This window comes from Hibiscus syriacus, unplaced genomic scaffold (genome assembly GCF_006381635.1).
Source record: "Hibiscus syriacus cultivar Baekdansim isolate YM2019G1 unplaced genomic scaffold, ASM638163v2 tig00110328_pilon, whole genome shotgun sequence".
NCBI lineage: Eukaryota > Viridiplantae > Streptophyta > Magnoliopsida > Malvales > Malvaceae > Hibiscus > Hibiscus syriacus.
The window spans coordinates 6631797-6653735 of record NW_024062685.1 but is presented as its reverse complement, the minus strand read 5'-3'; the positions used below and the strand labels follow the sequence as shown (position 1 = coordinate 6653735).

The 21939-nt window shown below is 33.1% G+C and overlaps 4 protein-coding genes and 1 pseudogene across 4 annotated transcripts; 2 read left to right on the top strand and 3 right to left on the bottom strand.

The window, feature by feature from the left end:
• Positions 1-1334: 1334 nt before the first annotated feature.
• On the top strand, positions 1335-2774 carry LOC120118335. Its single transcript, XM_039138392.1, has 6 exons — positions 1335-1522; positions 1649-1730; positions 2018-2068; positions 2162-2200; positions 2332-2431; positions 2564-2774. The coding sequence occupies exons 1-6, from the start codon at positions 1335-1337 to the stop codon at positions 2683-2685; spliced, it is 582 nt and encodes a 193-aa protein (XP_038994323.1). The 3' UTR covers positions 2686-2774.
• Positions 2775-3025: 251 nt separating this feature from the next.
• LOC120118591 (protein Mpv17-like) lies at positions 3026-5924 on the bottom strand. The gene is made up of 5 exons (XM_039138615.1): positions 5611-5924; positions 3965-4120; positions 3720-3852; positions 3589-3628; positions 3026-3298 (listed from the first exon to the last, which is right to left on the bottom strand). Exons 1-5 carry the CDS (start codon positions 5866-5868, stop codon positions 3211-3213), a joined length of 675 nt encoding a protein of 224 aa, XP_038994546.1. The 5' UTR covers positions 5869-5924; the 3' UTR covers positions 3026-3210.
• A 586-nt stretch (positions 5925-6510) lies between these two features.
• LOC120118334 lies at positions 6511-10910 on the bottom strand (annotated as a pseudogene).
• A 785-nt stretch (positions 10911-11695) lies between these two features.
• On the bottom strand, positions 11696-20235 carry LOC120118592. Its single transcript, XM_039138616.1, has 2 exons — positions 19674-20235; positions 11696-11705 (listed from the first exon to the last, which is right to left on the bottom strand). Exon 1 carries the CDS (start codon positions 20090-20092, stop codon positions 19679-19681), a length of 414 nt encoding a protein of 137 aa, XP_038994547.1. The 5' UTR covers positions 20093-20235; the 3' UTR covers positions 11696-11705; positions 19674-19678.
• On the top strand, positions 16845-18742 carry LOC120118589 (protein trichome birefringence-like 42). Its single transcript, XM_039138614.1, has 4 exons — positions 16845-17566; positions 17652-17814; positions 17908-18083; positions 18166-18742. Exons 1-4 carry the CDS (start codon positions 16893-16895, stop codon positions 18665-18667), a joined length of 1515 nt encoding a protein of 504 aa, XP_038994545.1. The 5' UTR covers positions 16845-16892; the 3' UTR covers positions 18668-18742.
• Positions 20236-21939: the final 1704 nt, after the last annotated feature.

Below are 21939 nucleotides of genomic sequence, written 5' to 3'. Positions count from 1 at the left end.
TCAAGTTTTACTATAATCTCCTATCTATGTTCCTCTTGGTCGTGTATGTTTCTCTAGTCCCTTTAATCGATCACCTCTGGGGGTTTAAAACAAGGTTCTATCAGGTGAGAGATGATTGGGGTATTCGACTGAGAATTGAGGAATATGAGTTATGGGTAGGCTCAAGTTGAGCTAGTTGATATTTTTTTGGGTCGCCTAGTCTGTCTGTTGGGTTTACATATGATTGTTAGACTTCAGCTTTGGTTTAATTTAAAACCCTACGTCTACGGATTTAATTTGGATCGATCCAAAACAAAATTTGATGGAGAGAGTATATGTATTTAGAAAATCCAAATAAATATTGCCTATATTGGGAGTGACGTGAGTGTAAGCGAGGCAAGAATTATCCACAAGCTGACACGTGGACAACTTAGTCTGATTCAATTTAGGGTGTAGTCCATAACATGCATGGATTGAGGGACGGGTAGGATACTCGGCTTCCTCACTCGTACAGGGTTGTGGGAAAAATTATTTTTTCATAGAAAGCATTTATCATATTATTTTTTTTAAATTATGATTTCTTATTAGTATAAAAAAGTCATGTACTCTTAGGGTTTTCTTAATTTACCTGAATACTTCATGCAGTCGTAGAGTCTTTATATTTAGCTTAAATACGTGTGGAGCATCTGATGTTTTTAAGTTGATACTATTCAATTCACCTTAGATAAGGAAATAATATCCCAATTAGACTATATTGGGAATTAAAAAAAATCCCCACACATTATCTCAACTATTTTGCCAGGATACTCATCCCTTCATTTTTTTAAATTCTTTTATACTTCAATTTTTTTATTGATAATTTATTTTAAAATTTTATAAACGCTCTTTCTTAAAAACAAATTATAATTATCTTATTATAAAATTCTGCGTCCCTCTCAACGCGTAGAATCTATGTACTTGCAAACCCAATGGCTTCCCTTTTTGCCATCTCTGCATTTCATCCTTCGTGGCATAAGTTTTCTTCTCTATTTTACTTTTAATCTAATAAATAATATTTAATGCGGTAAACTACCCATTTAGTGCATAAACTATAAATTTTAATTCGTTTTAATACTTAAACTTTCATTTTAAAAAAAAAATCATACCTAATGTTCAATTTTTGTTTCATTTTAATATTCCAACATTAAAAACTTAACAGGTGGACTGGCGTGACATAATTCCGGTAGAAGAACGACCAATCCGAACGATGGACTATAAGAGAATGACGAGTCAACGAACATAGTTCAGTTTCAGGCCCATCGGATGATGGACCATGTAGATCAAACAATGAAGAAATCGAAGAGTCCATCGTCGATATGAGGGAGATTGAGACGTTTCCCGATGAAACGAGGTCGGAATCACGTTTAAGGGGTCGAAAAGGTAAGCGCAAAAACTGTGCGAATGTCACCTGCGATGTGTTTAGAATCGAGGAAGACTTTGGACGAGCCAGAGTTCATGGTCAGTTTGGGAATCCTGAATTAGTGCAACAGGCAATAGACGGTAGGTATTTTTTTCTGAATCTAATAATGTCATTGGGTCATACACTTTCCTTCAATTATGCTAAATATCATCACCCGGATAAGACTGCCGTGTGCCTTTTATCGCATCTACTTTATCTTGTGTTATTCAGCCCAGTTGATTGCATCCATTGGACTTCTGCAGCACAAATATCGTTGCTTGAAGATGAAATGCGCAGGGTCGAAAGAGTTTATGTAAATAAGAAACACAGTCACTCTATGGTTCTTTTCTCCTACGATAATTTACCCTGTAAACTATGAGCATTTTAGATGGCCTCTATGTTTAGGAATCTCAAAATGAATAAAAGATCAAATAATACAGATGATCAACTGTGGGTTTAGACACTGGAAAACATCTTTTACATTGAAACCTCGAAAAAAGAATGAAGTGTTAGTCTCTCAGTAATGCAATTCATTAATCTATGTATTCAAGCTAGTTGTCTTGATCGCTAGAAGTTAAAGCTTTTCGAATGGATGATCAGGTAGCATTGATGCTTTCCGGAATGGGATCTTCATCAGATGTATTCAGAATGGTAAAACCAACACTCGACTTATCTGCTGATGCCATTTGAATTTCTGGGTTAACACTTTCTTAGACTATCTATCGACCTCTAATTGTTTGGCAGGCAAGTTCTCGATGGGAAAAGAGACGGGCAAAAGTTTTGGTAGGGATCTCATTGTTACAATATCCTCAAATACATCCGCTTGATTTTTATTTCATTTATATGAAGTAGCTTTCAAATGTAAATCAAAGAAATAGTGACTGGAACTATTCTTTCTCATTCTTCTTTATCAGGAACAAGCTAAAGTAAGGATGATGCAGCAGAAAGATGGAGGTAAAACTGATTCATACTGGACCAACCTTTGGGGCAAGCCTAAAGAATACAATAAATCAGGCATGTGCAACAGAAGGCGTCCCTCTCTTTCCAGTCACTTTGGTAGAAATTTCTAGGTATCTTCACATTTTAGGTATTTTAGCAATATTTCGTGGTCTTAGAAATGAATATAAGGTGAAATGTTGTTTGCAGAGGAGGAAGTGAAAGAGAAGGCAAGAAGAGCTGCAGGAAGATGGAGGGAGCATTCAAAAAGGGGTGTGGATAAGGCTCCCTCTATTAAACTTCCAGAGGCTCTCGCCAACAAAGATAATTAATTTACCCCACCACTAATCTATTTTTACCTTTACTAAAGCTCAAAAATCAAATTTGTTTACTGTCTACCATGCACTAGGTTTCCATAGTATATAAACATAATGAATATGGAAAAAGAAAATGGTGTATTGGACCCGATGCAAGCTTGTACCTTGTTCTATTACTTCTATTTCTATTATATTTTATTCGAATTTTCAGATTTTTAAATGTGATTTAAAAAATCAGTAAACTCTATTGTATTCACCATGCAGATAAATTCATAGTACTTCAATATCCTATACTAGCAATGCACTCTGCCAACCAATTCAACCTATGAAGAAATTATTGCACAAATTCAACTTCCAAAACCCAATCCCTTCATTTCTTTTGGCTTGAATTCTGACAGATTTTAGGTCAACAGTGAATTAACATACAACAAATTAGATCATAAATAGTAGTAACAAATAAGCTCAAGGGAAGTAAAGTAAACCTAGAGCAGGAACTAAAAATATGCCATTAGCTAACGTGACATGATCGGTGAGCTCAATCTACTTGCACAAGGTTGATGATAAGTAAAAGTTCCAAAAAATGGATCCTGTGGACATGAAAGCAACACGGGCTTGAAGAGGGACCACCCTGTCAACCACCAAACAGATTGCACAAGCATGTTATTGTAATCCCCATCATTTAATAAGTAGTTATTATTCTTTGACGACGAGCACCAGTGGGTTTGCACCAAAGAAATATTTTCAAATATGGAATGTCACAATATGATCTAAAAGGCAACTGTAAACTGAAATAGCATAAGAAATGGATGAATTAAGAAATTTTCTTTTCTGGACTTCAATATTGGTGTTGTTGAAGTACTAACATGATTCAGTGACATACGAAATGAATAAATGACACAAACAAAGAAAGATTTTTACCAAAAATTCAACAAGCTGACGGGGATCCAAAACCGAAATCCTGCAAAAGATTTAAATACAAACATCATATCACGCCAAACCTAGGTATCTTTATTGGCCGATATGCAAATTGCTTCGAATGAGGCTTTTACCATAAAACAGTGTCGGAAGAGCATCCTTCTGATATTTATTAGGGAGCTCTGAGAGCTTTCCTAGCCATAAATTGTTCCATGCAAAGACAACAGCAATCACACAAGGACCAAGCACTATCTGGTTTAGTAAAACCTGCAAGAACCAAAAACTAAGTGTTGTTCTAACAAAGTTATTCACTTATTTTCCAACCTTTAAACTCATTGCACTATGGAAGCCAAGAGAATGAAAATGAAAACAACTTTACCTTCAACATTATATTTTGCGCGGTCTGGTGTGGCAAACAGTGATCCAGGTACTTGTACCATGCGAATGAACCAGGACCATATAAAAGAAATCCATATGTAGTCATCCTCAAGGAACGGAGCCAATCATGGTGTGAAATGACACTTGAAATGATATCCTAAGATGGAAATTAGGTTAAACTACAAATTACAACAGTGATGCGCTGAAATACTCTTGTCAATACAATAAAGGTCTTGTCAAAACTAAAAGAATAAACCCACTATTTTATATACACATAAAAGACAAAGAGAACATGATCAATGATAAATGAAACAATATTCGCAATATCCTTTCAGCCACCAGTGTCCACCCACCAGAAAGGGAAAATGGGACTGTAGGGTGTTACATGAATATGCAGTCCAAGGCTGCAGACCTACATTCCTAGTTGTTTGGAGTAAAGCTTGATAGATCCAAGTAAAGAACATATCCACAACGATATGCTAATACCTCAAGCCACATGCAGTGTTTTTATAGGCTATGTTCTCTCACGACGGTGGACGCAGGGCAGCTAATGATTAGGGTTTATTGTAATTTTCTGATCTGATTCATTGAGGAAAAATGAATAAATCAAGTCAAAAGAAGAGAAGAAAAGAACTTTCCAAGCTTCATCACTTGGGGCTCCTTAGAAGTAACATCAAATGCTGTTGTATCATACAATCACGATGAACTATACAGCTAGATATTAGTTGAAAATAATACCTCCATAGTAAAGCATGTCAGTTTAAAAACACTCTCAGGATCCCTAGTCCATTAAGAATTTCAACGAATACTTAAAGATAACGTTAGAGTAAAAACAAAGTAGCATTAAGAAAAAAAATCTGCAATTTACAGCAATTAAAAAAGGTAATGAAGATTACAAACTCCTAAAATGCCAAAAAAGAATAGATTAATATAAGAACCTACAAGTTCAACTTAAAGAAATATAAACGCAATACTTAAAATGAACTACTGTAAGGTAAGTGCCAAATTAAGATTTCAGACGGGTGTTAGAGCCAGCCATAGCATGCTGCATGCTATCTAAAAACCTTCAGGCTGCTAAACGGAGGCAGCATACTCCCTCACCAACTTTGCACTGATACCAATCAACTCCCTAAACTTCTTCATTACAAATCATTTCGTTGATATATTTTACCGGTCAGCACAGATATGGATGAGAAACCTGGCAATTCAAGTAAACTTTGCTGACACACTTTCCTTCAAAAATTGGGAATGTTTAGAAGTTCAATACAACTGAAATTTTGATTTCCCAAGATTCCAAATGTTGATTGAGACCAAGCAATACATTCCAGATTTTTCTTGGAAACCAAACAGATCAAAACTTTGAATTTAAGAGAAGATGATTAATAACATAAACAATCTCAAAGACACAATAACATTAAATGCAAAATCTGCTCATCCAAACAATGGGGAAACATCAATATAAATAAATAAATTAACAGATGCGTGAGGGCCATAATTTCCCAAATTTTAGAGATTACAACGTCCTAAACTCCACAAAATAATTACAACAACTCAAATCATTCCATCTTTCTCACCATCCAAACAAAATGAAATTGCTTTTTAAAAATACAAAACAAATAATTAAAAAATTAAAATAGAGAATACTACCTTAATTGTATCACTGGAATCAGAAACGGGCTGCTTACGTTTTCTCCAGCGGTCATTGAGTTGAGCAATAGTGTCGCCCGTGAGAGCGAGTGAAGCGGCCGTCACAGCTTGCTTCAACGGGAAACGGCGACCGCCACCGCCAGTTGGCTCCACCGTTGAGTCCGAGGACTTCGAATTTGAAGGAGGCGGCCTTTTTGGCCTTCTTATAACTGGAAGTTTCCAAGCCCAAAACGCGCCATTGCCACCCAGTGCTTCCATTTTTACCAAGTATCAGTTCCAGAAATTTGGGGGAAAGGGTTTAAAAAGGAAAACCATCCAATTGTTTACTACTACCAATACCACTTAGTAACAAGGGTAAACTACACTTTTAGTCCTTGAATATTTATGTATCTTACATTTTGGTCATAAACTTTTAAAACGTTGGAATACAGTTCCTGAATAAAGCTTTGTAATCATATTTGAAGCAATTCTGAATAAAACTCACGGTTGCGTCACCGAATGCTTTGTTTGTTACCAGTTTTTTTTGGGACTAAGTTATTTAAGCAAATCTATTGATTTCGTCTGGTAAAATTATAATTGAACGCACATTGTGAATCGGTTTCTGCTCATTGGTTTTATATTTAGGTTAGTCTTCTCTTCTTCATTTGTTGGTAATTAGCTGTTTATACTAGTAGCTTAGTTTTCAAAGTTGAGCTTTAGTGCTCGATGAACATTTGAACTAAAACTTACCCACTGTTTTAATTCCTTAATCTAACCTGAAAACGCTTCAACTTCTTTTGTTCATGCCTATGATTTATAAGGAGATCAGCATAAAAGCAGTATCTTAATAGAAGTGATTTTACTAGTTATGTTGAACTGCTAAAGACAATCGATTTTCATCCTTACATGTGAATGGGGTGGATAGGCAAGTCGTAGATTATTGTAATTATGATATTGAAATTTGAGCTTTTAGACTGTTGGATAGTAGGAGTCCATGGCTATGCCACAAAGACCTTCTTTAGCCTTCATGTTTCTCTTCATCATGATATATCCTTCTTCACCCCATCCTGTGCCCCACGAGTTCTTGATGAGCCAATAATCAGTACCATCTTCAGATGTACCATATCCAACGGCCGTAAACACCATGGTCTAGATCGGTTCCGCAATCTCCGGTGAAAATTCCGCTCAAGTAGAATTGAAAGGCGTAACATCCGTCATCGATGGACACTGACACTGGTTGGTTTGCAACAGCCTTCTGTAATGCTTGCTCATTATTTGCAGGAACAACCTCGTACCCGGTAATTGTAGCTGAATGGGATGCCTCCTCTGATTTGTCGCAGGTTCTATCGTCGCCCTTGTAAGGGTAAGTGGCTTCGGATACGATGCCGTGATTGCTGATTATGAACTTAAACGCATCTTCCATTTCACCACCTTCACATCCCTGGTTCTCGCCTTTATCACAGTCAACCAGTTCTTGCTCAGACAAGGAAATTAGTTGTCCTGTAGTTAGTTTGTGAATTCCTTAGGTTGCCGCGATAGCCGATACTGCCCAGCAGCTACCTGTGTTTTGAAATGAGTTTATCAAACTAAGATTTATGGTTACGCTCGAACAGTTGCATATTGCTTACCGCATTGTACTTGGTCCTTGATGGGAGTGACGGCTCCTTTTTCCCTCCAGTCTATGCTAGCAGGTAAACTTGTGACATTCTGGTACCTAAATGACGTCTGTTTTCTTGTTGTTAGTCCCTGGGGCCTTATGTATCCGTTCCTGTAAGCCCGAAACTCATCGTTGGTTTGATCCGCAAACTCGTTGATGCTTAGCTTGTAAGAGTGGTCACCGGCCGCATTAAACGACTCTATAAACTGCACATTGCTTTCAAAAATCTTGAATCTTGTCTCCTCCTCTGCATCGTTCTTATAGACTCGTCCGTACTTGTGCCTCTCGGACAAGGATGCCTCGGGTAAGCTACGACACATGATGTGTGGGATGCAAGCGACTATTACAAGGAAGAATAGCATGCTACAAGCTCTTGGGAAAACCATTGGCAATTGTTTGCTCGTTTCAGATGCATAGGAATTATTCTAAGCTTTTCCTTATATAGAGAACCAAAACATGTTTGTCTGAATATTTGCTATTGCCGGTACACTGAATATGAATTGGAATTTTGGATTAATATGTAGTGTTCCGTGCAAGCTGGTTTCTGTCTTTTAGGACACAAAAATAATACTAAATTCAGTGGAAATTGTAATGGATAATATTGAGGCAATTCATTTGAGTAGCCTGTGACATTGGAGAAATCGATTGTTGGTCAACTGATCATTGTGCAATGACTATTCGAGGTAACCTTGGGCTGTCCTGTAAATTAAGCAATTATAATATATAAGATAAAAAAATTAATAGTATGAGAAGATTATAAGATAATATATGAGATAAATTTAGATATAATATGATGAAATAATGATGATATAACATAAAATAAAAATAACATAAATATAGCATGAATAACTATAAAAATATAAAAAGAATTAAATTTAGAAAAGTGAAACACAATACGGTACACAATATTATACCTATAAATGAATCGAACGAACACGAACGAGGGCATGTTCATGTTCGTTCGTTTAACTTTAATCGAACAAACGAACGAACATGACAACTAAACGAACAAAATTTCTTGTTCGTGTTTGTTTATTTAAAAATTTAGCTTGTTCATGTTCGTTCATATCCGTTCGTTATCATGTTCGTTCATGTCCGTTCGTTAAAATATAAACGAACATATAAACATTAAACAGACACAAACGAACGAACATAAACGAACATACATAAAATTAATTGGGTTTATTTTTTAGAAAGTTTTTTTCTTCCCAAATAATTTTAGGACCTATATTTTTCTTTAATTGATTTGAGTATTTTTATTTGGATTTAAATTAATTGAGGTTTAAAATATTAATAGATTTAAGGTTAAAATTCATTAGGTCTTAATATTTCACACGAGTCTGGAGATTGGGCTAAATATAAATTAACGAACATAAACGGACATAAATGAACGAACATAAATCAACAACATAAACGAACGGATAATCGAACATTCACGAACGTAAATGAACGAATGAGCACTTTACTCGTGTTCATTCGTTTAATTAAACGAACATAAAATTTTGTTCATGTTCTTTCGTTTAACAAATAAACGGACTTTTCACCAAAAGGTTCAGTTTGTTTACGTGCCTGTACACAAACTATTGTTTTAACTCTTTTAACTATTGAATTAAAAGATTTATTAATTAGATCATTAAACTATCAAAATAATTTCAACCAACTCACCAAACAATAATTGTTAACGAAATATTAGTGTGGTAGTTAAGCAAATTTGATAATATGTTTTGTCCTTATTATTTATACAATTTATTAATTTAGTTCTAATTTAATTAAAAATCATTTAATAAGTTTAATTTTCTAACAAGGTAATGACATATATTATCACTTTATTAAAAAATAAAAATAAAAATAAAAATAAATAAAATAAAAATTAAACAGACTAAACTATCTCAATGGTTAAAAGCAGAGATAGACATGAGATTTTATTTTAGAATGCGAACTTAAACTTATAACATTTTAGGAGATAAAAATATATTTTCAAATAAAAATACATATAAAAAATCTAAAATATATTATAACCCCACCTAGGCTGTAAATGAGACGAGACAGATCGCTAGCTATTCGGGATCAACTCGGTCAAGGCTCGATAAATACTCTAATCGAATGGACTCGAGCTCGACTCGAATTCTTAACGACCTGAAACGAGCTACTTGATACTCGACTCAAAAAGCTCTTGAGCAGCTCGAAAATATAATATATTAAGATTTTATTTTTTTTTAAAAAAATTATTAATAATATTAACATTTATGTGTTGAATTTAAAAAAAAACAGTAAGACTTTCATGTATTTAATGTTCAGGTTTGAATTTGAGTTTGAGGCTTCAATCTAGTTAAGTTTAAAAAAAATTCGAGTATTTTCGAGCTACTCACGAGCTTCAATTCATGATTTCGAGTTCGAAACGAGATTAAAAATTTTAAGCTCGTGAATTTTCGAGTCGAGTCGAACTCAACGATACTAGAGCTCGAGTTACACCCCTAACCCCACCGACCCAAGCCTAGTCCATCCCTAAAATAGGAGAGAGAGAGATGAAATGTATTTCACAGGGTAGAGGAACATTTAAATCATTATATAATTCTAATATTTGATTTATAATTTACAGTATTTAATGTGTAAGTCAAATTTTAGGGTGAATTATTGAAATTATCACTTTTATTTATTTTTTATAAATTTTTCCTCATTGAATTCAAAAACATAGGATTTTATCACTTTTGTGTTATTTCAATTAAGATTTAATTACTTTTATTTCGTTTTAATTAAGATTTGTTCACTGAAAATTAACGACTGTTAAACATTTAACGATTTACTGACGTGACATGATAAATATACAAAATTAAAATTACATCATTTCCACTTAAATAATACTTGGAAAGATTTTGGTTACTTTCCTTTCATATTTATTTTGGTTACTTTCCTTTTATATTTATACACTTTTGCTCACTAAATCTAAAAAACATAAGTTTTGGTCACTTGTTTTATCGTTTTATTAAGTTTTGGTTACTTGGACGTTAAATGTCATTAGTTTGATGACGTGACCTATTAGTAAAATGGTTTAATTTGTTTATTTGTACCGCTACACTTTAGATAAAATACTAATTATGGTTCTTTTGTAAATTCAAATTAGTTTATGGACAACATATCAATTTATCCATTTTTAATATGTTTTCATCTAAACCCCATTGTTGATTATATTCTCCTTACTTCATCTTTAAACGTCTCTGCTCCATTTGCCTTCTTTCAAGGACTTATGTTGCATTTCAAGAATAATGAAAGATTTCCAACTTCTCATAACAAATAATAACATCACAAGTTCAGAGAAAAATGAAAAGGTAGACATCTAAAGATAAAATGAAGCTGGGTAATCTTAGTTATACAAACTAAAATTCAATTTTCAAAGTTTGAGATTTGCATAATGCCAAATCCAACAATAAACGAGAAGACAAATCAACGGATCTAAATAACCCGATAACCGAATATCACTCTTTGTAGTGATTTTCCCTTGAGAATACACATCCGATGAAACATAATCCATGGATCTAGACAACCCGATAATTGGATCCATGAATCCGTCTACTGAACTCAATCCAAAATCCATTATCTTCAACATCGAATCTTTGTTTTTGCTCAAGAACAAACAACTCTCCAATTTTAGATCCATATGAATCATCGTTAACCCCTACGACCTGCGCGATCTGTCACACCACCTCCACCACGCAAGCCTCTGAGTGCCTCATTTCCGTGATGACCCAATCGAACAACTCACCGCCATAGCAGAGCTTCAATACTAAGTGAACGTCGTCTTGATCTTCGTAAATATCGTGGAGGTTGATCACTGTAACGCCCCGAATTCTGGGTTAGAAGTTTCATGTTAATCCGAGAGGGCCTTAGATAAATTTCTTGACTTGTAGGAAACCTTGACCCAAGTTATAATGAGAATTGGGCTTGGATTGAGCCCATTTAATGTTAAAAAGGGGACTAAAATTTCATAAATTCACTTCTTTTAACATTAAATCACGTATTGTCTTTTAATATTAATCCCCTTAAGTTGAAAGATAGCGAGATGAGGATATACTGCAAATTGAGCAGGTCGACCGTAAAGAGAGAATTAAATTTTAGTAGCGAAATTCATTCTGATTTATTGTAGCTTTTTTCCTACTCAACCATGTGCTACCTTTAACACTTTGGATGTTGTATATGATTTAGTTTTAATATATTAATCTTTAAATTTATAAATAAAATTTACAAAAAAATGTTAAAAATAAATCAGATTAATCTTTAAATTTAATTTACAAAATTTTAAAGATTAATATATTAAAACTAAATCATATACAAAATACAAAATGTTAAGGTAGCACATGGTTGAGTAGGAAAAAAATATAATAAATCAGAATGAATTTCGCTACTAAAATTGAATGCTCTCTTCACATTCGACCTGCTCAATTTGCAGTATATCCTCATCTCACTATCTTTCAACTTAAGGGATTAATATTAAAAGACAACATATGATTTAATGTTAAAAGAGTGAATTTATGAAATTTTAGCGACAAAATATAAAAAAATAAATTACACGACAATTTAAATTTTCTTAAAGCATAATTATTTCTACCACCCCGATCCATTTATGTTTATATTATAACAAATTCAAAGAATTAAACTATTAGTTTAATTAGTTAATATAGGGTGAGAATAATTATAAATAAAACTTAATTTGATTAAAAAAATAAAGCAAATTGATTTGTTGGAGTTCAAGTGAAACTTGGAGCATGAGTGATTGTTTTGGTTTTATTCCGAACATGATTGAAATGGAAGTTTGCGATGACAGGGACATGGTGCATGCCAACATACAATGGCGGATTAGAAATATTTTTTTAGAGCAGATATACATATGTTAACAATATTAATTTCTTAAATGAGATGGGTATAAAAAATTTTAAGGTATGCATCATTCTTAAAATAAGTAATTAATCGAATGAAACTCAGATTCTATGATGGGCACCAATAATAAAATAAATAATTAATAGAAGAAAATTCAGATTTGAAGGTGAACACGTGTCCACCTTCACCAAGCTGTGGCTCTGTCACCGCAAAGATACGTGTCGTAACCGGTTTTCGCCCGGACACAAAATTTTTACTTGGTGAGAAAACTAAAATGATTAAATAAATTATTTTGATTTAAAAAAATGTTTTGGGAGTCGTCATTGATTTTTTTGGGTTAGGTAGCTCAAATACCTAAAAACAATCTTTTAAAATAGTTTTTAAGAAAACATAATTTAAAAGATAAACTGATATGCGTATAACCCAAAATTTTTAGTAAAAAAGGATTCATGGTCGGTTACGTTTAGGGAATGATTAGCACCCCTATAATGCCCAAAATTGATACTCATTAATTATAATTTGTCTCTATTATTGGAAATTTAAGAATTCAAAAATATATTTAATTCATAATTTTATTATTTCAACTTTATTAGTATAATTTTAAGAAAATATTTATATTTTTATAAATAAGATATTTATTTACTTAGAAATATTAGAAAATGACTTCTAGGTGCTTTAAGACAACCCATTTCTTAATATTAAAAAATAAATAAATATTAATAAAATATTTATATAAAAATAATTAAAATAAATTAATACATATTTTATAAAAATAGGATATTTATTTATTTAAGAATATCAGAAAATGACTCCTAGGTGCTTTAAGACAACCCATTTCTTAATATTAAAATATGATTATTTTTCTTAAAAGTAATTTATATAAAATTAAATTTATAAATAGGATTTTTATTTAATATATAAAAAATAAGTAAATAAATATTATTTATTATATATGTTTATATGACTACATAATAATAATAACAATAATAATTAAATATATAAACATATAAAATATAAATATAAATAAACAATGACTAAAATAAATAAAATTAAAAAGTAATAAAACTTGTAAAATAAATTAAAGTATTAAAATTATTGACTAAATTATAACATATTAAAATTAAGAAACCCTAATTTGTAATTAATTATTTAAAATTACAGTGGCTAAACATGCTATTTTACCAATTTATTAATTTAGGGACTAAAATAAACTTATATAAAATTCGAATATTAAATTAAAACAAACTAAAACATGATGTTTGTGATTAAAATATTAATTAATAAAGTTACAAGGGCTAAATCGGTTATTTTCCTAAAATATATATATTTTATGCTAAGGACTAAATTATAAATTAAATGAAATTCATAGACCGAATTAAAAGAATCTAAAATTTGATTCAGTGACTAAAATGAAAAATTATAAAAACTGTGGGTACTGAGCGTATGGTTTGGCCATTAGTGAAATTACGCCCAGGGCCTTCATCAAAACGACACAGTTTTGATGAGTGTATAACCCTAAAACGGGCCTTTTTAGGCCAACTTTATTTCATTTCTCTTTTTTCTCTCTCTCTTTAGACGAGAGAAAAGATTTTCTCTCTGCATTCTCTCTACACCAGAGGGAGTCCGGTCTCCGGCCGATCGCCGCCGTTGGCCATCATGAACAGTGGCCGAAAATTACAAAATCCACCCCAAATCGAAGCCCATTTTATCCTAAAGCCAAATCTAGGATTGTTTTAGCCTAAAAACTCCCAAATCGGCCTAGATCTAAACTTGTTACCTTCGGTTTTTTTTTGTTTTTTTGGCTCGTGGAAGGTAAGTTCTCTCGACCTCTTCTCTTCCTTTTGTTTGCTGCGTTGTTGGTGACTGTTGGTGTTGCTCTCTCCGTGTTTTTGCTTGATGTTGATGTCTCCTCCCCTTTTCTTCTCTGCAGGATCGGTGGCTTTTATAGCCACCACGATATTACTTTCGGACCGGTCAATAGAGGAAGCATCGGTGAGTCACCATAGCTTGACGTCTGGAGGGCGTCGTGGCAGCCGCTGGAATCTTCGACGAGGCATGGCAACAGCTTCCTGAGGCGGCGGGGTGATGGCAACAAGGGAAGCGACGACGTGGCCCTAAGGTGATGATACCCTAGGGTTTCCTCTGGAGGCTTCTAGACCGTTGGATCTGGAAAGATCCAACGGATGAGATTGAGGCGACTGGCTGCTGAGATGATGAAACTCTAATTGGGTTTAGGGTTTAGCTGGGCCATCTGATTGGGCCTGGATTGGGTCTGAGTTATAAACGGATCTGATTATTGGGCTCCAGGATTTGTAATATATTTGGGCTTGTACTTTTTTATTTAATAATAATAATAATAATAATAATAATAATAATAATAATAATAATAATATGATGATGATGAAAAAATTAATGTCTACAATACGTATGATAAGGAATTTGTTTGGAGGGACGAAATTGAAGAACGATGGATGATTTCTTCACCAAGATATAATGTGATAACCTACTCCCACCCCACGCCCCATAATAAAATCCCATATTTTAACCACAAGAATTTAAAGGTTCAAAATTAATGTGCCATATTTTCCTTCTAATCTGTTTTTCCAATTTGCTTCATTATTTGTTGGGCTTTTACTTATCGAATAACTGAAAATTGGATAAATATTTAATTAGGTACTTAAAAGAAATAACAAATTCTAAAGTTTTTTAGTACGAATCAAGTTATCTCAATGGTTAAAAGATTGTTTGTTATTCATAGAGATTTCAAGTTCGGGCATCAAAGGTTGTAGGGTATTTGAACTTTATTGTCAAATGGTTAAAAGTATTTAGCATATATACTATCACTTGTAAGCACCCTATATTAATAAAAAAAAATGTTTATTTTTTTAAATCAGTTTTAAACATATCCTATTAAGGGTCGTTTGGTTCACGGAATGTAAGATTACCTTTGGAAATGACATTATCGGAATGCTACATTATTTAACATATTACTGGGAATGTTGTATTACCTTGTTTGATTTGTTTCGTAAGATTACAGTGTTTGGTTGAAGAAATATAAAATAAGAAAAATGCATGTTTTACTAAATTATCCTTGAGATAAATTTTTCTTTAACAAATTGAATTCTCATTATTATTTAAAATTTATTATTAATAAAAATATAAAAAATATATTTTAAAAACCTTAAATCAAGTTGTTTTTAGATATATATTTTATAAAATTTAATCATTTAAAATATTTAAAATAATAATGTAAAAGTTTAAATTTTTTAACTTTTAAAAGTCAATAATAAACACATTTAGCGGGACGGAGTGAATATATTTTATGAGATATATACATACTTACACAAGTGTAGTTGTTTATTTGATTAGGAGTTTGGTTGATTTTTTAACCAAATTTGAGAATTGAGATTATGATTAATTATTTTGATTGAATTTGAGGACCTAATTAATTTTATTTAAAAATTGAGAGATCGATTAATAATTTAAAAAATCTATTTTTTTTAAAATTATTAAAATTCCAAAAGTTAATTATTAAAATTATTAATTTTATTTAATTGTATCAATTAGAAGATAAAAATTGATACAATTAAATAATTTTAAGAATAAAATTAATATAATTAAAAAAATAAAATTATTAATTTATATTTATTATCCCTGAATTAAAATTACAATATACATCACGATATAGACTACAAGTGGTTTTGTTGTGCGACAACTAGTTTAAGGCTAATCTAAGGCTGTTTTAAGTTGAAATGTAATTATATTCAACTTAAAAATTATATAAATTTATAACATTTCCGATTGTAATAAAAAAATGTTACATTGCAATTGTTTTAAGGTTTACAACTGAAAATGTTATATAATTTGTAATAATTTCGATTACAATAAATATATTATGAAAAAAATTATCATTTTCGATTCAACCTAAAACATTATATTATCTAATCTAAAAAATTACATTCTTTAAAATATTTTTTATTATAATCAATTTTTATTGTTTTTAAACCTTACGTTAACAAGTTGTATTTTAAAATTACCATAAAACACACTAGCATACGAATTGAAATTTCAGTGATATCATTATGCATTTAAAGTACTTTACTACAGCACTATAGATATCTGGGGTGTGAGCCCTTAAGAAAACAAAGCTTTTCTTGCATCAAACCATTTGCCTTTCATTGATCCATGCACAAGTTGAAAAAAATAAATGTTAAATTTAAATTATTAATTTTGATTGAAATATTAGATTATTCGAATAAATTTAAAATTTGAAAGATCAAATAATTTTAAAAAATCAAACTGAAGTTGTTAAAAATATTTTTTTTATTATCTGATGAGTAAATCCTTATCTAATAAACATCAAACAATGAAAACATTTATTCAAACATCTAAATAAATCGATAAAAAAATTAAGTTTTAATATTATTCTATTGGTATTACTTTGATGGCTAAAGAGGTATGATTTTCATTATTAATTAACAGATACCGACTTGTCTGTGTGCGGCTACATCATTTTTGTTTTTACTATTCCCACAACATTGCAAAAACATATTAAAAAAACCCAGCCGAACTATATTTGCCACTTAAAACCAAATATATTCTTCATCTCCCTTTAGCAATCTTTTTCAAGTATTAACCAGTTGTTCGGGACCATAATTCCCCACTTGAAACGACACTATACAATTATTGAACACATGAATTTAGCTGAGAAGCTCGTATTTATAGTTATCCGGGGTGAAGCCATAGCCCTGTCTTCAAGCATCCTCATTTATCCATGGGCAATTCCACCATCACTGAGACATGGTGGCTTGTAACGTTTGCAAGCTTCATTGTGGTTCTCATATTGTTCCTCAACCACAGCTCCGGTACCAACAATATATCAGTGCTTCAGAATCTAACCGTTCCGATTACAGCTTCCAATGGCTTTCCGATGCAGTCTCCGACGCTCCCGAGCGTCGTCGAGAACGAACAACAAGTCATACCTTCTAGTGTTCAACCTTGTATACCTCTAACTGAAACAGAAACGCCCTCTTCTCAGATTCCTTTGTCGGACTTGCGGGACAAGGAACCGGACTTCTTTGATAGTGTGAAACAAGCAAACGCATCCTCCCGACCGTCCTTTTCGGGTTCGCAGGATGCAAAAGCGTTAGTTTTGAGTGATAAAATGGAAGAAAGCACAGGAGATTCTTCTCCGGTTCATGTGTTGGAGGGGCAAAGTCAAGAGCAACAATCCAAGGACAATGGTAACGAGGAGCCTGAGACAATGGAGGAAGGAAGAAAATGCAACATCTTTGAAGGGAAATGGGTTTACGATCCTATCGAGAGTCCTCTGTACGATTCGGCAATGTGTCCGTTTTTTAGCGATACGGTGAGTTGTCGACGGAATGGAAGATCGGACAAGGAATACGAGAAATGGAGGTGGGAGGCTAATGAGTGCAAGATCCCTCGGTAAGCAAACGATATTCAACTCTGCTTTCAACTATGGTTTTTAGCCCCTTTGGCAGCATTTTGTTTATTGTTTCACTCTTGAAAGGTTTAATGCCAAGGACATGTTGGAGAGGCTCAGAGGGAAGAGAGTTGTAATTGTTGGGGACTCCATCAACCATAGCCAATTCGAATCTCTTGCTTGCCTTTTGTATTCTGCTATACCCGACCGATCTTATGTCGATGCTCGGAAACGGATCTTCAGGTCAGAGGTAAGGCGTGACACTGGCATTGTACCGAACATTTGTTTCTGATAACTTGCTTTAGTTTGTTCTGTGCTAACAAGAATATGCTTGATGTTGCAGTCTTATCAGTTGGATATTGAGTTTCACTGGGCTGAATTTCTTGTGGAAGTACTAGTGAACAAGAAGGATGGCAAAAAGACTTTGAAACTCAACTCGCTCGTCCCGTCCGCTACGAAATGGAAAGATGCAGATATTATGGTGTTCAACACTGGTCACTGGTGGGCGAACCGCCTTAGGTAAATGAATGAATCAATGCACGTATGATTGTGTATGTATATATGTATGGATGTATGATGAAAAGCGGTGAAAATGTTGCAGGTGGGACATGTTTCGGTACAAACGGAATGTGTTTGCAGATATGAAGATCGAAACTGCATTCAAGGTTGCAATGAAGACATGGTCTCGTTGGATAGAGAGAAATGTCGACACGAACAAAACAACAGTGTACTTCAGGGGCATGTCCCCTCCGCATTTTGGGAAAAACTGGTGCTACAAATCAACCAGGCCCGCCATGGACAAGCCGTACCTGGTGAATTTCGGCAAATCATTGAAAGACATCGTGGAGAAAACGCTCGAACGCATGAGGACACCGGTGAAGTACTTGAACATCACGAGACTGAGCGAGGATCGTCCCGACGCTCATTCATCCATTTACGGGACGAAGCAAGGGAAGCTACTGATTGCAACCAAGCAGAAACCCCCAGCAATGGTGGCAGATTGCAGCCACTGGTGTCTGCCTGGTGTTCCTGACACATGGAATCACTTACTCTATGCATCTTTAGTCTTGGACAGCTCCTCCAAGGCCATTTCCGCTACATAAACTTGTCATTGTTTTTGGTAAATTCATCACAAGGGGGGGATTTGCTTTGGTCAGAAAATCAATCATTATTTATTGGAAGCTGCAGATAAACCCTTTGAATTCCAGCAGCAGATACAAAAATTGGGTTGGTTTTCAGTTCTAGCTTCACAGTATTAATTCCAATTTATTTAAGGCAGCCTTAAGAGTTGTCTATTTCTTAGGGGTTGTGTTTTATGGTATATTGCAGGAGCAGCAAAAACTCTGATATTACTTTTTTTCCCATTTATAATTTTTATTTGTCAAATTTATAGTTTTTATTTATAAATTGATAGGAAAATAAAGTTGGCCACATGATGAAATATTCCTAATTGATTCTAGTTTAGTACGAAATCATGGATAACAACTAAAATGTCATATTCCATCCACATCCTAAAATTACATTCATTTGGTTGAATGGGGTTTACAAGTTAATAAATATCCCATATACATCCAACCATCTAATCCCTTTGGACCACACCTGCGTGTACATGCATGCATACATGCTCTATCTCTGTGCACCACACTTTAGTTATCCCATTTTTTTCCCCAAGTTTTTAGTTCTTAATCTAGCTTTAATCCCCGACTCCATCTAATTTATTAACCTAAACAGAATATTAGTGTTTAAGCTCACTAGAACCGAAATATGTTATATGAACCATGGTACTGAATTGTGGTTGAGAACACGGTTATTAATATTGTGGAAGTTACGACATGATTTATTTCTTAATTATAACTATGTATGTTTTTTTCTATCGTGGATCAACATCGATGTTGAGGTAACCTTAAAAATTATTATGATGCGATTTGTTGCTCTGTGTTAAAACCGCACTTTAGTAGTATGAAAGCCTAAAATATTTCCCAAGAAGAAGAAACACACCGAATTTGTATTAGAAATGATTTTTTATACAAGGAGAAACATTTTTATTCATCCCAGGTTTCATCAGCAACGATCAAAGACAAATTTGAACCCAGCAAAATGTGACCAAACTCGTCTCACTGGCCTGCAGCAAAAGCCTCAACAGGGAAAGTCTTGGTGATCCCCGCAAGGCTCTTGAAATGGATCTTCCCGGGTTGTTTATCATCGATGGTGATCTCGTTCACCGGCGGCCATAGCATCAGCTCCTTCGCCTTCACTCCCTTGAGCCTCTTGATCCGTTTATTCTCGACGAGTCCGTTGATCTCGGTGTCGTAGCTCACCTGCTTACTGATCATCTTGAATTCATGCTCCACTTTCTTCTGCTGCACAATCCACATGTACCCGGTCTCTCTAACGAACCCGACTTCGACGACGTTGGACAGTGGCAGCAGCCCTTCGGGCAGCTCCATCTCTTGCAAAAGACCGACGGCCATTCTCATTCCTTCTTCGTGACCTTTCTTCACAATACCTCCTTCCTTGTTATCTGCCATGCTAATGCTGCAAATTAATCCCTCAGAAGTACTTTGTTTAGTGTAACTGGAGATTGATGTTCTTAGGGGAAAATGTATATATAGTCTTAGAAATCAATGTAGGACAAGATTAGTGTGGGAAAACCGAGTATGCATATGCATTGAAATAATCGTCCCAATGGGTTATAATATATGGTACTTGTTCTATGTATATGCTTTTACATAATCATTTCCACCTTTTGTGTCCATATGCTTTTGTCATAGTTAAGTACCTCATGTCCAGATTTCAATGTGTATAGGCGGCAGTGGCGGATGCACTAAGCCTTCATAGGCGCCAAGTGCATCCTTATTATTTTGGAAAAGTGGTTAAATTTAGTTTAATGTATTAAGGGAAAAAGAAAAAAAAATTATAATTTTTGCATACCCATTATTTTTAAGAAAAAAATTAAAATTTTGGACTCTATTCTTAAATTTCTTGATCTGCCACTGATAGACGGTTGCAGAATCTTGAGGTTAAACTTTCATTCTTCTGAAATAAAAAGCAACGTTAGTATGGTTTTATTGTTATAAACTTGATTTAATAATTTATTCATTTAAGGTTTGAATCTAATGGAATTTTAATTAATTAACATTTTTTTAAAATTTTATTTCTGTTGTTATTAATAGTTTTGTTCAATGATATCTTTACAGATGTAAAGGAGATAATACGATTATATTGCAAGAATAATAAAAGGACCGAGCCGAGTAATGGTACTCAAGTCAGAGAAATGAAAGAGATATTTGCCTATGGACACTATTCCAGTGAAAAAAGAAACAACAAGCACGGAAGAACACGAATAGGATTTATTTTTGCAGAGATATTAGGCAGAACCACTTATTTTGCTATGATTTTCTCAAAAATTTCACCAACATTTAAAATATTTTTATATATTAATTAATTTATAGTGATATTTTCTTAAATATTAAAAAAATGATATATACTCCCTCCGTCCCACTAAAATTGTCTCTTATTGACTTTTCAAAAGTCAATTTTTTTTATAATTAGGATATTTTTCCTATAACTATTGACACAAAATCTAGTTACCTAGATCATACAAGGACCAAATAAGAAAAATTTTAAAAAATCTATCCAAAAAGCTCCAACAAAATAAAGACACGAACAAATCTGATTGCATTTGCAAATGAATCATGAAAGAGGATGCAGCTACTGAAGGTCACCGACAAATCGCAAATCAGAGTCAAGCGACGTGAAAAACTATACACAAACACAAAACACGTATCCAAATCAATTAGAGGGTCCAAAGCAAGGAAGATCATCATGATAACAAATAAGCGTCATCTTGATCAGTTATGGCGATGTCAAATCCAACATTGAGAAAAAAAATAAACGAAAATTACGATAAAAAAATCGTAAGCTACCAAAAGGAAGAGAAAAACGTGTCACAAAGACAGAGTTAAACGTGCCACAAATACAAAGATAAACGTGTTATAAAGGTAGAGAACATATCAAAAAGACATTATTATTCTTATTAAAAAATTAAAAAAAATAAAGAAAAAAGATAATCGACGGACAACAACCAACATCAAAATCGGTGTTACTGTCGGTTAAACAAAATTAAAGAAGAAAAAATTAGATTGATCATTAAAATTGACACAGATTGTAAAAAAAAAAGAGAGAGAACATGAGAAAAACCTAAAAGTCAAATTTTTTAAACCTTGACCACAATTATTTTAAATATTTATAAAATTAAATTTTATAAAATACATTTCAAAACTATTAAATTGAAGGTTTTTAAAATATATTTTTATATTATTATCAATAATAAATTTTAAATAATACAGAGTCAAAATTCAAAAAAAAAATTACA